Below are 18,948 nucleotides of genomic sequence, written 5' to 3' on the forward strand. Positions count from 1 at the left end.
TTACTAGTTTATCTTTGGCTATTTATGTACTGCTGTAGTCTTTGACCTTGTATGTCAAAGTAACCTTTGCTGTAATTTTATTTATATGTAGATACTACATAGCTTGGCTTGGTTTTTGTATATGCATATTGTTTACTTGTTTTTGACTATTTATGTATTGCTGTAGCCTTTGACCTTGTATACTGCTGTACAAGCAGTATACAAGGTCAAAGGTTACACTGCACTTGTACATGCAGTATGACCTTTGCTGTTCTTGTGCCAATAAACCATAAATCAACCAACCAACCTTCAAACTCTCATTCATATTTCGTGCACTATCATTTACTACTTCAAACTTTGCAATCTTGGTGATATTTGAATTTTTTTATATTTTATTTATATATATATATATATATCTGACCTGCACACGGAAGGTTGCAAGACCTATAGCGTATCAGTGCGATATGTGGCTAAGAAGAAAGGAAGAATCTCTTTTTTTTGCTTTGAACAACTGAGGATTGTATTCTTTGGAGAAAGCAGAGTGAACAAGGCTATTCCACAGAACAGAAACAGATGGAATGAAATGGGAGGCAGAGCATTTGCTTCTGAAAGTTTCAATCTGGACTGTAAATCGGTGTTAATTAGCAGCAGTTCTTGTTCTTATGATTTTGGAGGAATGATAGTGGCCAATTCAGCTGGAACAGATTGCCTTGGTGAATATGTTAGGTCTAAGATTATTGGCATTAGTGAAGCCTGGCTGTCAGATTGAAAAGTAGTAACTGGAATTGCATGGCAAGAGTTTAGTATTTTTAAGATGGATAGAAGAGGAGGAGGAACTTGAAGGCACAACTAATGATATTACATGATTTTTGTCCAGTTAGGATAGAAACTCATGAAAGCAATAATGTCCCATGTAGCATGAAGCTATCTAGTATGAAGTCAAGGCTAACAAGATGAAATATATGGTGGGGGGGGGGGGATCATTACAGACCTTAGTGGTTCAGTTGCTGGGGATAATGAAATGCATTGCCAAATTCCCCTGATGGTACTAAGTGAGTAATCATTTTGGGTCACTCAAATTATCCAAACATTTATTGGGTAGAAAAGAAATCTCATAATAAGAATGACAAGAAACATGTAAAAGGAAGAACTTAATCATAGACTATTAGAATAGATCATAGTGTCAGAAGGGGATTCAGTTAAGAATGTGAATATTTTGCCATCAGTTGGCGACAGTAATCATGCTATGCTGTCCTAGGAAGTAGCTAACTATATAGATATTCAAATTAGGACAGGTTACATGCTGAACTACAAAGCTGGAAATTACAACAAACTTGGGATAATACTATCTTTAGTCCAAAGGCTATCAGTTACTGAATGGGAAAGATATCAGCAATGCATGGAAAGATTTGAAGAGGCATTTAAATGAAGCAGCATCTGAATGTTTCCTTAGAATTCAAAGAAGAAGAAATAGGGTGGAAGTGAAATGAATGTGCAATCTTATTAACCAAGATATCTACAAGAAAATGATGTGTGGAAGGAATATCATCTTAAGAAGGATGAAAGGAGTTATAAAATACAAAACAATGCACAGCCCAGAAAAGCCAAATCAGAGTATGAAAAGAAATTGAATATGGAGGCTAAAGGCAACTGAAAAGAATTTCATCACTATGCTCAAGTAAAAGGAAAAAATTGAATGTGGAAGAATAGCATTAGTGAATACAGATGGAGTCCTTGAGTCAGAAGTAAATAAGATTGTTCAAATAATGAATGCCCACTTTGCTAAGATCTTTCAACCAGATTAATACAACACAGTGCACAATGCTTCTGCTACACAAAATGAAGAGATAAAGATGAATAGGAATGAGGTTCAAATCTGTTGCATAACCTAGATATCAATTCAGTAATAAAGCCAGATGGGATATCAGTATGTGTGCTAAAGGAAAGTTTGACCAAAATTTCTTGGCACTTGACATGTTTGCATAACTTGAGTCTCAGCTCAGGAAAGATCCCCCTAGAAATGGTAAGAATGTATGTCAATTCAATACTACAGGGTGGTGCAAAAACGTGTGTCCAACTGCTGACCTATCAGAATCTCTGGAGTAGTGGTGAAGATTTTAGAGAAGTTAGTAAGAACCCACATACAGAAATGGATTGATAGACAAGCTATACTTTGCAAAGAACTGCATGGGTTTACTAAAGAGAGGCTAATTTGCTGATATTTTGTAATAATGTAATAGAAGAGCTGAATAAAGGGAATGGATGCACTACAGTTCTGTTAGACTTTGCTAAGGCATTTGATAGGATTCTATATGAAAAACTTTTGTACAAAATGGAGAATATGTCATCGGAATATAAACTATTATTTTCATAAGTGAGTAGCTGATGGGTAGGTATCAGAAAGCGGTACATGAGGAAATCTACCAGATTTAAAGTAACCAGTTGGGTACTCTAGGAATCAGTTCCCATTGTTATTCACTCTGTACATTAATAATATTGAAAAGACCTTTTGTTTACAATGATGCAAAATTAGGTAGAGCAATAGTCATTAAAAATAAGAGGGGATAATAATATCCCCTCTTATATACTGATCTTATTTGCTGTCACTATAAAGAGACATATAAGTGCTTGGGTTGGGGATTATTGGATTGATGCAGAGGAAATATTTCAGTACATGAATAATGTGACGAAAACTAGAGATCATCCATGGAAACTGAGTAAGAGAGTGATTAGCAAGGGAGTGAGGACTATATTTTTTGCTTGGAGAATGGTGAATGAGTGAAATAGATTATCAGAGTCAGTTGTGTGTGCTTTGTCTGTGAATGATTTCAAGACAAAATCTGACAGGTATTGTAAAGGTAATGATAATGTTTTCTTCACATTTGCAGATGGAAGGAAAATTAAAAACTTGCCACAGCACAAATCCTATAAAAATCTAGGAACTTTTATGGCAGACACCATTTTAAGTTCAGAAATCAAAAAGAAAACAGTGTATGAATATCCGAAAAGAGTTAGAAAAGTTCTAAAGTCCAAGCTGAATGGAGGTAACACTATAATAGCAAACAACAAACGGGATCATGCTGCAATCAGATACATAGCAGGGATAATTGACTGGACACAAGCCAATTTAGATGCAGTTGATTGTAAAACATAAAAATCAATGACAGTGAATCATGCCTTGCACCCACACAATTATGTGAATCAGTTATATATAGCCAGGAAAACTGGAGGGATGTGGCCTTTTTGCAAGTGAAGAAAACAGTAGAACAAGAACGAGTGTTGACTGATTACATCAAAGAAAGCACAAAAAAATGTTAATTGAAGCTTATAAAGGAAAAAAGTAGTGAATGTAGTTGAGTCAAAAACAAAAAAGCAATACAAGGAGAAAGAAATAGCAAACAGATCAGAAGATTGGAAAAATTAAAACATTACAAGGAAAGTTGGCAGTCATTTAACTTGGCAGTGGCTTTAGCAGGGCATCATGAAGAAAGAGACAGAAAGTTTGATAATTGTTGCTCAAGAACAAGCAATACAAATGAATGCAATAAGAGCAAAGACCTTCAATATACCCTATTCCTCCTATGGGTTTAAATTCAGAAGAAGGTGAGTTCAGAAGCCTTAAGGTAGCAGCCCTACCACTGAACTATTCCATCGTCAGGCTAGTCCCCTGACATGGAGAACATAACCATACTTGTAAGCTGACAGAAAAAGATAATCGGATTGAATCTATGGGAAACGACCCTGGAATGGAAAAGGGAAAACGAAAATGGAAACTACAAAATATAATACACATAGCAAACTGGAATGTAAGAGGAATAGCATATAAAGAAATAGAATTAGACCAGTTATTAAATGAAAGAAATTTTAAAATAGCAGTAATCACTGAAACAAAAAAGAAATTAAAAGGAACTATGAGAACTGAAAATTTTAATGTGATATACAGTGGAGTCGACAGAGACCAAAGAGCACAAGCAGGAGTCATGTTTTGGATTCATAACTCCCTTTCAAAACAGTTAAAACATTATAAATTATGGAATGAAAGAATAATAGAAGCTAGAATAAAAATAGATAGAGGCTATTTAATAATAATTGGTTTATATGCCCCAGAAGAAGGAAGAGAACAGGATAATATTGATTTTTATAATCAGCTACAAAATATATATAATAAAATAAATAAAAATGATTACATAATTTTAGCAGGAGACTTAAATGCAAGAATTGGAAACATGAAAATTAATAATAATATAGGAATACATGGAGAACACACTCTAAACAGAAATGGTAAAAAATTGATTGACTTTGTAGTTTATAATAACCTAAAAATAATGAATTCCTTCTATAAACATAAAGACATACATAAATATACTTGGGCAGCAAGAGGATGGAAATCAATATTAGATTACTTCATATTAAATGAAAAGACATCAAAATTTTCACTAGATGTTAGAGTTCACAGAGGATATGAAATAAGCAGTGACCACTTCCTTGTTAAAATAAAATTAAGATTACCATCCAAATGGCTACAAGTAACAAGAACAGAAAGAAAAATTGAAACATTTGTTTATAAAACTAGACTATTGAATGACACAAATGTACAATGGCTATATGAACAAAGAATTAACCAGTATCTAGATAAAATAAAACAAAATGAAGAAATAGAAATAGAATGGCTTAATAGAAAAATGATACTAAATGCAGCAGCAAATGAAAGCTCAGGAAAGACCAAAAAATTCAATAAAAGAAAAAAACTGAAGATCTGGGATGGTACAATCAAAGAAATATTCAAAAAGAAAAAAGAAGCCTATCACAAATGGTTAAGCAGTAAAAGATTAGAAGATGAAATAGAATATAAAAGAATAAGAGCCATAGCAAAAAGAGAAGTCAGAAAAAGACATAGAGAATCATGGAATAAATTTGTTTCTAATTTAGAACATGATTTATATAAAATAAGACCCAATGTATATAAGATTTTGAAACACCTAAATGCAGATACCAAAGAAAACATAAAATTAAATACTGAATTGAAATTAGAAGAATTTCTAAATTACTACACAGAACTGTGGACAGACAAATATTTTAAAAAAGACAACTGGCAAACAATTAACGAAAATGAAAAGGAAATAACTGAAGAAGAATTAGAAATCAGCCTGAAAGAAACAAGAAATGGAAAATCACCTGGAGAAGATAAGCTAGATTCAGAACTATATAAATTCGCAGGAACAAGATTCAAAGGAAGACTCTTATTATTTTTAAATAAAATTTACTCAACTGGTATTCCCCCCAATAGAATGGAAAAAAGCAATTGTGATTCCTATCTTTAAGAAAGGTAATAGAGATGACCCTAAAAACTATAGAGGTATCAGTATACTAAATTCATGTTACAAAATATACAGCAGAATCTTATATAACAAACTAATGAAATATTCCGAAAACTTTATTCTATTAGTACAAAATGGATTTAGAAAAGGACGATCATGTATAGACCCAGCCTTCTGCCTAAAATTAATAATAGAGAAAAGAAGAGAATATAATTTAGATACAGATATTGCATTTATCGACTTTGAAAAAGCATTTGACAAAGTTAAAAGAAACATATTATTTAACATATTAAAAGAAAGACAAATATCAAATAATATCCTAAAAGCTGTCACAAGTATATATGAAAATACTCAAATACAAATAAGATTAAATCATGAGCTATCATATACAAGAGAGATAAACCAAGGGGTCCGACAGGGATGTCCCCTCTCAGCAACTCTTTTTAATATCTACTTAAATGAAATAATAATAAAATGGAGTAAAAATTTACATCAAGGAATTAAACTTTCACCTACAGTTAACTTAAACACTCTCCTCTTTGCAGACGACCAAATAATAATTACAAATTTTGAAGATAACTTACAGAAAGCTATTTTAAATCTAAATGAGATATCCAAAGATTATGGTATGATAATATCAATGGAAAAATCAAAAACTATGGCCTTTAAAGGATAAGATCCAGCAAGAACTAAAATAGTATTAGATAACAAGATCTTAGAACAGGTGAATTCATTTAACTACCTAGGATGTATGATCACTTATGAAAATGAAAAAGATATAAACATAAAAATTGCAAAATATTTAAAAATAACAGGAGTAATTAACTTTATATTTAAACCAAACCTAGTTCAAAAACAAACCAGGCTAAAAGTATACAATACATTAGCCCTACCGGTCTTAATGTATGGAAGCGAAATCTGGACAATAAAACAAAAAGACAAACAAAGATTAACAACAGCAGAAATGAAGTTTATGAGAAAAACTGCAAAGTATACCCTATTTGATCACAAAAGAAACGAAGATATTATGAAAGATCTAAACCAAGAACCAGTAATTGAAAAAATTAAAAAATATAAATATTTTTTGGAAGATGGATGGAACACATTCAAAGAATGAAAACAGAAAGATTACCAAAACAAGCCTTAAAGTACAAGCCATTAGGAAAAAGAAAACCAGGACGTCCTCTTAAACGATGACTTCTAAGGCTGGAACAGGCCATACTAGGTCTAAATCCTTGATACGTATGATGATGATGATGAAGAGCAAAGATTGAAAGATCTGTAATGATAGCAAATGCCAACTGTGCAGAGATAAAGAGGAGATAGTGGACCATCTAATTAGTTCTTGCAGCAAGATTGCCTATACAGGCTATAAACAAAGGCATGATCACATAGCAAAAGCTGTACAGTTGAGCTTGTGCAGGAGATATGGTTTTCCAACTTGTAAAAATCCCTTGGAGCACACAGTCGAAAAAGTTATTGAAAATGAAACTGTGAATATATTATGGGACTTTAAAATCCAGACAGATAGACATCGTGAACATAATATACCAGACATCACTCTAGTCAAACAACAATATGTGCAGTCTAGGAGAAATACCAAGAGCATTTTTGAAAAATCTGGAAAGGTTGAGCATCTCAGATATGACACCATCTCAATTCCAGAAACCTGCACTTTTAGAGACATCTCACATTTTACAACAATTAAAGATACCAAGAAATTATATTCTTGGTTTAATCCTTTATTCAAGAAACCCAAACTGGTTTCGACCTTTATTGAGGTCTCATCAGTGGGAGCCAGACCCAGAGGTGATACCAAGTTTGAAGTAATGCAGAAGTCATATTTTCATATATGAGTAGCCAAAAGATGTCACACCTTATTATTAAAATACTCTGGATTAGAGATAGTTGTAAGTTTATTCACATGGTTATACTATAAATTAAAGATACCAAGAAATTATATTCTTGGTTTAACACCCCAACTGGCCAGGACGTCTATAGACATCCAGCTAAATCTGAATATGATTCTGTAACACCTATTGAATAACATGGATAAGAAGTGCAGTTTGGTCTCACCATTTCATCCACATTAGCCGGTAGGGAGGTTAATCCTTTATCCAAGTGTAAGCAAACTTGTTTGCTTACACTTGGATAAAGGATCAGTTGCCATATCAGGACTGGGGCAACTCGTATAAAGAATAGAAGCTAATACCGTATAAAGAGGCTCCAGTCCTGAAAATAGTTCAGGCACAAACTTGTTTGCTTATACTTGGATAAAGAATTAAACCAAGAATATAATGCTTGGTATCGTTAATTTATAGTATAACCAAGTGGGAAAACTTACAATTTTACAACAATATCTAGTTGATTCCTAGGCCTTTGGATAAGGCCTGAATTTGATTCATTTGCCAGTCAAAGATTTCATTATTCTATTTCATGTTTCTTGCTATGTTTTGATTATGAACTCTGTTAATTTAATATAATAATAATACTAATAAGTTTTCTTTCTAACTTACGAATATCAAGTAATATAATAATAATAATAATGGCTTATATTGTATACTTTTCCTCCAGCGATATTTTAATTAGGATTATACCTAATAATCCTACACACCAGAGCTCTCATTTTATTTATTTATTTATGTTTAGATAGAAAGTTCATTAGCTACTCTGCAAAAGACAATAGATTCATACAGCAGCTCAAAAATAATTAGTAAGGTGACTGCTCATAAACAGTTCACTGCTGAAAACACAGGTAATGATTTAAAATTAAAAGAAATCCAGTAATAATTTTTTTTATTACTCATATTACTTTACATATTACTCATATTACTCAATTACATACATAAATTCTCATTGTTATCACCATTTTTATTAACAGTTTTCTTCCAGACCATTCTGTTACATTTCAAATTTGGTTAATTTTTGTGCTTCTTCAGTAGTCCTAAATGCATTGGTTCATCCATATATTGTACTTTCTTTGATCTCTGTCATTTCTATAATTGCAACAAATGCCTAATTTGCTGATTTTAAAATTTTTTTTTTTTTTTAGTTTTTTGTTTTGTTGATGTGAACACACTGTCGCATGTCATCTCTGTTTAAAATTTCTTAAATATTAATAATGCCATGTTTTCTCATATCTTCAATCTTCCAGATATCGACAATCAGTTCTTCCATTCTTCAATGGAGTAATGACAACTTAGTTATCTTCAATGCCTCCAAAACCCAATTTTGTCTTTTTTCTCAATCACATTATGCCTTTTCTGCAGATATTTTCATCTGCAGAAAAAACATAATGTGACATCTGCAGTATTATCATTATGTATGTCAGAAAGAGTGTATATGCTTTGCATTATAGAATACTAAGGAAATTGATGTGAGGTCATCAGCCTCACATTGATTAACACGGCAAAATTAATTGCAGCAATTCCTTGATATATGTGGCAAGAGTTTTGATTAGTGTGCCTTTAACCCTGTGGAGCTTGCAGCTGATCTGACAGATATATGCAAAATGTTTAATATAAATATTCTTACACAATTCAGTGTATAGCTTTGACAATAAATTGTATCAGAGATACCGCGACCTCTGATGTCAGTATAGTATGGTTTAGTTGTTTTTTTTATTCTTTGTTAAATAATTTCTAGATTGTAACTGAAAAAAAAAAAAATAAACCATCATGTATTACTGAAATAGAGAGCCAAAGGTGTTGAAAGTTTATTTTTCACTTGGTTAGCGTATAATAAAATTAGTTTAATCCTTTATCCAAGTGTGAGCAAACAAAGTTTGCGCCTGAAAGTATCTTCAGGACTGGGGTAAGGTGGACCCCAGTCCTGAAGATACTTTCAGGCGCAAACTTTGTTTACTCACACTTGGATAAAGGATTAAACTAATTTTATTATACGCTAACCAAGTGAAAAATAAACTTTCAACATCTTTCTCTAAATCCAGAGTAATTTTTTAAAAAAGGGTGGCACACCATTTGGCAACTCCTATAGGTAGAGATGACCTGCTAATGCTTCTGCCTGGTATCTCCACTTGGGCCTGGCTCCCACTGAAGAGACCTCAATAAAGGTCGAAACTAGTCTGGGTAGTGGCCCTTCCCTTAATGCATAACATTAGACATATCCGCAAGGAGATGTGTTTTGCATTATAGGAGATAGGAGATACTGAGATATGAGTGTTGGTAGCTTGCTCCACCTTTGCAATGAGTTGTCCTGGTGTTGTACCACCTTACCCCAGTCCTGAAGATACTTTCAAGGGCAAACTTTGTTTGCTCACACTTGGATAAAGGATTAAACTAATTTTATTATATGCTAACCAAGTGAAAAATAAACTTTCAACATCTTTCTCTAAATCCAGAGTAATTTATTAAAAAGGGTGGCACACCATTTGGCAACTCCTATAGGTAGAGATGACCTGCTAATGCTTCTGCCAGGTATCTCCACTTGGGCCTGGCTCCCACTGAAGAGACCTCAATAAAGGTCGAAACTAGTCTGGGTAGTGGCCCTTCCCATAATGCATAACATTAGACATATCTGCAAGGAGATGTGTTTTGCATTATAGGAGATACTGAGATAGGAGTGTTGGTATCTTGCTCCACCTTTGCAACAAGTTGCCCTGGTGTTGTACCACCTTACCCCAGTCCTGAAGATACTTTCAGGCGCAAACTTTGTTTGCTCACACTTGGATAAAGGATTAAACTAATTTTATTGTATTAGAGAGCCAAAGGGCTATTCATCATACATGTCCTCTAGGAGATGTGCTTTACATTATAGAAAATACTAAGGAAAGTGATCTGGAGCTTAATCCAGTTGCCCATAAGGTTGATTATGCTTGCATCTGCTGAAACTGTTAGTTTCTATATATTCAGCACAAAACTCTTGTAGTTTCTATATTCGGCTATGAAATAATGTTGGATTCAATATTTATCATACATGTCCTCTAGGAGATGTGCTTTACATTATGGAAAATACTAAGGAAAGTGATCTGGAGCTTACTCCACCTTTACTGTGGGTTGCCCACGTGTTGTAGTTTCTATATTTGGCTATGAAATAATGTTGGATTCAATATCCACTTAAATTGTACCATCACGTATTATATTTGCAGTATTTTTTCTTTATGTTTTATTGCATTTTAGCACATACTAGTAACGAATGTATCTCTCAGATAGACTGCGACCTATACTGCAATTTTTACCGCCGCGAGCTCCTCAGGGTTACATTTACCACGCAAAAACATGCAAGCCTCGTGGTGTGAGCATGATGACGTCATTCCTCCTACGAATTATTAATACAGTAATCGATCATGGACGAATTGTAATTTTTACCACTGATTATTAGATTTGATTAACGCGATTTTGATATACGCGGTAACATCGAGGGATTAAATAACCACGTTAATCAAGGGATACCTGTATATTAAAAACGTGTTTCATATCCATATCATGTCTTCAATAATATTCAAAGACTATATTGCCTTCAATGGACACTTTGCATAATTATGGATGTATGTATGTGTCCAGGCTGGTACGGTGGTTAAGCAAGAACATAATTTCTTGGCAATTTGAATTTTTAAGCTGAACAACTTCTTGTAGATGGGATTACTATTATCTATGTATGTGTGTGTGTTTGTATACAGCTAGGTCTCAGTTAGTGCAGATAATGAACTCCATGAAGTGGTTACATTATTTCCTACTTGAATAATAAATCAAGTAGGGGTTAAATGCATGAATAACACCATTAAACTTGAGCTGCAAAAGAAGAAACAACTGTGGAGGGAATTTAAGGAGAAAGGTGACCGGCAGGCACATGAATGGTATAAAGCGCAGGCCAGAAGGGTAACTAGTGTGGTAAGAAAACAAAAGCGGATTATGAAAGAATATTAGCCATGCAGGCTAAGGAGAATCCCAAACAGTTTTTTCGATATGTTGTACGTAAAAGAAAAAATGTATATGGCAGAATGATTTTAAAGAATGCCGATGGTAGGGAAGTAACCGAATCAGTTGATACCATGGAATTACTGAGCGTGCACTTTGCAAGAGTTTATCATCCATGTGGTGACATTGTAGGAATGAAAGAACCAACAGCTTATACGGGAATTGTAGTGAATGAAGTGAAGGTGAATAGTCTATTAAAAATCATCAATGTCAATACATCTGTGGGATTGGATGGTATACCAGCTCGTGTCGTACATGAAGTGGCTAAAGAATTGTCTGTGCCCTTGACCATTTTGTTTAATTTGAATCTCTGGTCTGGGTTAGTCCCAAGGGGGTGGAAAGAGAGGAAAATAGTTCCACTGCATAAAGGAGGTTCCAAGACTGCTGTTGTAAATTACCGACCAATCAGCATATCAGGAATCGTTGTCAAGGTCTTGGAGAAAATAGTAAAGAGGAAAATACAGTATTAGATAGATGAAAAAGGGATAAAGTATGGGGGAACATGGTTTTGTTAAGGGTAGATCATGCCTCAGTAACTTGTTCACATTTTATAACACAGTGACGGCTGAACTGGATAAGGGTAATGGGTTTACAGTGATTCTACTGGACCTTGCTAAGGCCTTTGACAGGATACCACATGGAATTCTAATCAGTAAACTGCAGCATATGGGGATGGATATAGGGTTGGCGAGATGGATAGGAGGGTGGTTGATGGAGAGATATCAGAGAGTGGTTTATTCAGGAGTAGAGTCCAAAAGACAGCATGTGACTAGTGGTGTGCTGCAGGGTTCTGTTCTTGGACCACTGTTCAATTTGTTCATTAACGACATAGGAAAGGATCTGATAGGAACTGTTGATTTGTTTGCTGCTGATGTAAAGTTGGGTAGAGCAATAGTGAGTGCAAAGGATATCAAAATTTTGCATGATGATTTGGAGGACCTGGCTAAAGAGAATGGATGTCAATTTAATGTGGCAAAATGTAAGGTTATGCATTTTGGGTGAAAAGATTAGCAGCAGTATATCACATTGGTAGAACTGTACTCCAGGAGATTGACAAGGCCAGGGATTTTGGAGTGTTGGTGGATAGGGAGTTGAAATTTAGGAGGCACATCGCTAGGTGGCTAAATCAGTTCATCAAATCACTTGATTGCTGAAAAATACTTTAACATGCAGAGACAAACAGGTTATTATTCCTCTGTATCAATCCTTGATAAGGCCCCATCTGGACTACTGTGTCCAGATATGGGTGCCAGGGTTTCTTATGGATGGAGTGCAGGTGGAGAGGATCCAGAGGCGAGTAACCAAGATGATAGCAGTTCTATGGAATGAACCTTATGAGAACAGGTTGAAGATTTGTGGGTTGCAGAAATTGCTTGATAGGCAGAAAAGGCGTGATATGATTGAGACATTCAAATTACTGGAGGGTTTTATAAGATTAATTCAGAAGATATTTTTGAGAATATAATTGGTGGTGGGAAGACTAGGGCCATACATGGAAGCTTTGCAAGAGCGTGGTTAGCAGGGGTGTTAGAGCTAGTTTTTTTTTACTTGGAGAGTGGTGAATGAGTGGAATAAGCTGCCAGAGTCTATTGTGGATGCAATGACTGTAAATGAGTTAAAGGCGAAGTATGATAGATACTGTGTGAATGTCGAATAGTTTTTCTTGAGATGATGTTAGGGCCCCCCTCGATGAGTCTATGGACTCCTTGGAATTGCTTGTAATATTAATATTCATCATTTGGATTATTCATACTTATAATTATATGTAAAATATGGTAATTGATGCCAGCTCATTGGATATCGGCCATGAAAAATTTTAAACATAAGTTTTTATATATTTATTAACAAAATATTACAGCAAGGATAAAAATAATATACTTCTGATTTAAATTTATTGTTAACAAACTCACAGAATAGTTATAGAGAGCAAAATAAAAACCAAATAATTCTAAATACCATTCCTGTAGGTAAGCTTATACACTGATGAAAATATCTTTATTGTCTTTTGAAATATTTTAGTATTGTAGATTGATCTGTTTTCTCTTTCTTTAAATCTTCATACATATGCTGGTAGACACTGAGTGCTTTATCCACATCTTGACTAATTTGTATGCTTCGATTAACGTTAAGGTCAGCATCCATTATTTTTTGCTGAACTCTATTTTTAATCAGTCAAACTAACTAACTCACCGAATAGTTATAGAGAGCAAAATAAAAACCAAATAATTCTAAATACCATTCCTGTAGGTAAGCTTATACACTGATGAAAATATCTTTATTGTCTTTTGAAATATTTTAGTATTGTAGATTGATCTGTTTTCTCTTTCTTTAAATCTTCATACATATGCTGGTAGACACTGAGTGCTTTATCCACATCTTGACTAATTTGTATGCTTCGATTAACGTTAAGGTCAGCATCCATTATTTTTTTGCTGAACTCTATTTTTAATCAGTCAAACTAACTAACTCACCGAATAGTTATAGAGAGCAAAATAAAAACCAAATAATTCTAAATACCATTCCTGTAGGTAAGCTTATACACTGATGAAAATATCTTTATTGTCTTTTGAAATATTTTAGTATTGTAGATTGATCTGTTTTCTCTTTCTTTAAATCTTCATACATATGCTGGTAGACATTGAGTGCTTTATCCACATCTTGACTAATTTGTGTGCTTCGATTAACGTTAAGGTCAGCATCCATTATTTTTTGCTGAACTCTATTTTTAATCAGTCAAACTAACCAACACTTGCATTACACATTTCTTCTACTTCATTATTGTTTTTCTTTCACTTTCTATACAAATTTAAAGCTTTTGTCTGAATGGTTGCTCTGCTAAGATGAATGCATTTTAGATCGCAATCCTCAATCCACACAGTTCAAAGTTGATCTATTCTAGCATTGTAACATTCATATTTCTTGTAGATGTTTGCAAATCACAAAAAAAACTGATACAACTTTACCTTTTTCTTTTATTCCCCCCCCCCCCTGCATGTTTTAAAATATTCCATATCATAGATTTAGGCATTTTGACATCTCTTCCTGTTTTAGAGTTGCAATGACCCCATTCATATCGATCAGTGACATCAAATTTTTGCTCTAAAAAAATGGAGAAAAGGAATCGTCCTTTTCTCCATTTTGTTAATTTCTTACAACAATAAAAACAAATAACGAAAACTAACATCATTACAGCAGGCAGCAGCATATGCAGATGCGACGATAAACAAGTGCAGACATTTTGAATTTTGGTTCGCATTAAATGCGAACTGGTATCATTGTACAATTTGCACTAAATCAAATATCACATTATTCACACTTGCATTAATCGCAACCTAGCTGCACATGTAAATACCAGGAGTTAAAACATAATAGGGAGTTAAACATGGTAAATGCTATGAAAATGAGGAATGTCCACTTAATAGATGACTCCTCTCAGGCTTATTGAGCTCATTTACTCATAGACATTCTGTTTCTGCCTTATGCATTCATTATAGTAAAATTATGAGAATGCTATCATGTTAAGAGTGATAACTTTAGTTATCGTTGTGTAGGTTTCTGTGGAGTGAGGACATACTAGAAATGTTTTGCCAGCATTCTTCCACATGAAAGAAACAGATGGGATAGAATAATTTGACTACTCAACTAGTTTCATGAAAATTCTTGTATTTCACATCATCAGGAGAAATAAGTGAATAAATTAAAAAACAGGTTATAACAGTAAGTAACATACATAATGAAAATATGTATATTACTTACTGTTACATACATAATGAAAATATTTGAAAACAGGAATAACAGTGGAAAGTGTACAATGGAAAATGCATGCTTTTTCCTTTCCTTCCCTTCCTCCCCTTGGAGTGTACTGTACTCATTACACCTATAACTTGTGATATATAGGCAACACTGGATGCATGATTCCTAAAAAAAAAAAAAAAAAAACATTAAATATCGGCTAGAAGAACACCAATCTTATATTGAATACTTTAAACTTGAAAAGTCTGGACTTGCAGAACGTGCCATCTTCACTAGACATAGAGTTCATTGGAAAAAGACAAGAGTCCTTCACAAAAATCGGTTCCTCATGGAATGGCTTTATAAAGAAACGTGAAACTTTACTTCATTCTCCTAACTTAAAGAGATCCAATGGTTTACGTCTATCCCCTTTATGGGAGATAGTATTTTATAAATCAGCTAATCTTTCCTAACTTTTTATTGTATATATATAATTTTTTTTTTGTTAGGAAATTTATTGACCTTTTTTTAGTTATCTTACACCAGCTACTTAGGTGGTGCTTTTTTGGAATTGTCGGTTATTGTTTAATTTGAGCTTAAAATGTACTGAAGATGCCTGTGACACACAGGCAAAAATTATACTATTAAATAATCTTTGTACGTGAGTTTTCCATTATTAATTTTGTATCTAAAATTTGGAAAACAAAGATGAGATGCAGAATTTATGCTTGGTGAGGATATGCTGTTGGAGGTGGAGGAAATAAGAGATCTGGGGGGGGGGGGGTGATAGTGGATAAGGATCTGAAATTTAGGGGACACATAGCCAAAATTGTGAAGACAATACAAAGGCTTCTGGGAATGATGTGAAGGACACTGACGTGTAGAAGTAGGGAGATTCTTGTTCCATTGTATAAGGCTTTGATTAGGCCACACATGGACTATTGTGCCCAGATTTGGTCACCTGGTTTTCAGAAGGATGATGTGATGTTGGAAAGGGTCCAAAGGCGACTGACTAAGGTAGTTTCTGACCTCTGGAATGTCGAGTATGAGGAAAGATTGAAAAGATTTAGTTTGCAGGGTCTGGTGGACAGGAGGAAGAGGGGGAGATATGATAGAGACCTACTAGTTGGTAAAGGGTTGTTATAGGATTGATGCTGGAGAAATTCTACATAAAGTAATGGGAGATAGGAGGAGAACCAGAGGTCATCCCTGGAAATTGTATAAAGAGTGTGTGAGTAGAGGAGTGAAAGGCATGTTTTTTCGTGCATGATTGGAATGCCTTGTCTGAGAGTGTGATGTCTGCAAGGAGTTTGAATGAGTTTAAGACACGGTATGATGAGCTGTGTGTGTGTGATAAAAGGACCTCTCAGATGAGTCTTTGACTCCATGAGGTCTTGGGGTAATAATAATAATAAGAATAATCTTCATTTGGATGCTTTGGAAATTATGATTGGTTTAGATATTGTTTCCTTATTTACTAATGTTCCTTTATCTAATGGCATTGAATTACTACAACAAGAATTTCCTTCAGACATTGTTTAAATATTTGATTTTGTAATACATTCTGGTTATTTTTCCTTTAAAAACAAGTTATATCAACAAATCAAAGAAACAGCAATGAGCAATACTATTTCTCTTGCTATTGCTAACTTCTTCATGGAGCATTTTGAACAACACATTTTCAATATTTCACCTATACCTACTCACTGGTTCAGATATGAAAATGATATTTTTGCTATCTGGAATGACTCTTCCTATGAATTATGACAGTTTCTCTCTAAATTTTAAATGCACTTCATCCCAGGATCCAATTCACCTTAGAAGAAAAGTAAATAAGCAGTAAGCCTTTTCAGATCTTTGAATTCTTCATCAACCGGATGGTAGCCTACATTTCTCAGTTTTTCAGAAGAATACTCATACAGACCATTATGTCCATGTTGAATCTCATCACCATCCCAGTCAAAAGGCTGGAACTATTAAAACATTGATTCATTGGGCCCACTCCTTATGTTCTTCAGATGAACTATTACAAAAAGAATTGCAACATATTATTTCCACTTTTTTACCTAATGGTTATAAGAATTCTTTCATTAAAAGAGTTTCGAACAGTTTTGGTATCTCCGCCTCTTCAAATACAGAAGAAGTAACTTGTATTCCTATCCCTTATGTGCAAGGCATTAGTGAACACATAGCAAAAGTTTTAAAACAATTGAATATTTTTACATGAAACAAAGTGTTTGCCACTATCATATGAGTAAAGAGTGATTATATGATGATGAGTCAGGGGGGAAAATGATGTTCCGTAGTAGAATCAATATAAGTACCAAATATAACAAATTTATATAAATAAAAGACTAATTTTAGATTTACAAAATGCTCTGTTAATTTAATAAAACAATATAATTTTTAATTTTCTTATTGTTTATATTTTTAACAGATAAAAAGAATTAGTATGGAAACAAGAGACAATTATATCAGCTTTTCCAGGAAAGATTGTAACTAAATATTTTTGGATGGATATAACTTGAAGGAAAAAAAAAAAGAAATAATTCCTGAAAAGAAATGTTATTTACTAACTTTTTTGAATAGTTGACTTTTTATAATTTGTGAAATGTGCTAACACATATTTATATAAAGTGATAATTCAAAGTGATATAGCCAAATGTAGGGTTGTTTCTTTATATTTATAAATTAGACTGCACATAGTTGTTTTCCTTTCAAAAATAAAATATTAAAATTATGGAATATTTACCGATGTATCTCAGATAACAAAATAGTAAAGAAACTAAAACTTTACAATGACAGTTTTAGTCACATTTAAATATATTATTAGAATATATTCAAAATATTAATTAAAAATGATAACTAGTTATCAAAAAGCAAAGTGTGCATTTGTGTGTGTGTGTGTGTGTGTGTATATATATATATATATACACACATACATACACATACACATACAAATGTAAATAAGGTTTTTTTACCTTGGGTAATGTATATTAGGGTTACCAAGTAATTTTATAAACTTGTTGAAAGTTTATTTTCCACTTGGTTAGAGTATAATAAATTTAGTTTAATCCTTTATCCAAGTGTGAGCAAACAAAGTTTGCGCCTGAAAGTATCTTCAGGACTGGGTTAAGGTGGTACACACCAGGGCAACTCGTTGCAAAGGTGGAGCAAGCTACCAACACTCCTATCCTAGTATCTCCTATAATGCAAAACACATCTCCTTGCGGATATGTCTATTGTTATGCATTAAGGGAAGGGCCACTACCCAGACCGGTTTCGACCTTTATTGAGGTCTCTTCAAATCCAGAGTAATTTATTAAAAAAGGGTGGCACACCAATTGGCAATTCCTATAGGTGGAGATGACCTGCTAATGCTTCTGCCTGATATCTCGACTTGGGCCTGGCTCCCACTGAAGAGACCTCAATAAAGGTCGAAACCGGTCTGGGTAGTGGCCCTTCCCTTAATGCATAACAATAGACATATCCGCAAGGAGATGTGTTTTGCATTATAGGAGATACTAGGATAGGAGTGTTGGTAGCTTGCTCCACCTTTGCAACGAGTTGCCCTGGTGTGTACCACCTTAACCCAGTCCTGAAGATACTTTCAGGCGCAAACTTTGTTTGCTCACACTTGGATAAAGGATTAAACTAAATTTATTATACTCTAACCAAGTGGAAAATAAACTTTCAACATCTTTCTTTAAATCCAGAGTAATTTATTAAAAAAGGGTGGCACACCAATTGGCAATTCCTATAGGTGGAGATGACCTGCTAATGCTTCTGCCTGATATCTCGACTTGGGCCTGGCTCCCACTGAAGAGACCTCAATAAAGGTCGAAACCGGTCTGGGTAGTGGCCCTTCCCTTAATGCATAACAATAGACATATCCGCAAGGAGATGTGTTTTGCATTATAGGAGATACTAGGATAGGAGTGTTGGTAGCTTGCTCCACCTTTGCAACGAGTTGCCCTGGTGTG

The 18,948-nt window shown here is 34.0% G+C and overlaps 1 protein-coding gene across 1 annotated transcript in view; it reads left to right on the plus strand.

The window, feature by feature from the left end:
* The window catches only part of LOC150108263 (protein Aster-B-like), a 227,862-nt gene extending 210,150 nt beyond the window's left edge, over positions 1–17,712 (plus strand). Inside the window, exons 11-12 of the mRNA XM_090415712.1 lie at positions 7,947–8,052; positions 17,403–17,712. Of these exons, the coding sequence (XP_090271838.1) occupies positions 7,947–8,052; positions 17,403–17,416 (120 nt within the window). The 3' untranslated portion in view covers positions 17,417–17,712. The remainder of the gene's footprint in view (positions 1–7,946; positions 8,053–17,402) is intronic.
* Positions 17,713–18,948: the final 1,236 nt, after the last annotated feature.

This window comes from Typopeltis vanoorti, chromosome 3, assembly GCF_054136105.1.
Source record: "Typopeltis vanoorti isolate ZY-2024b chromosome 3, IOZ_Tvanoo_1.0, whole genome shotgun sequence".
Lineage (NCBI taxonomy): Eukaryota > Metazoa > Arthropoda > Arachnida > Uropygi > Thelyphonidae > Typopeltis > Typopeltis vanoorti.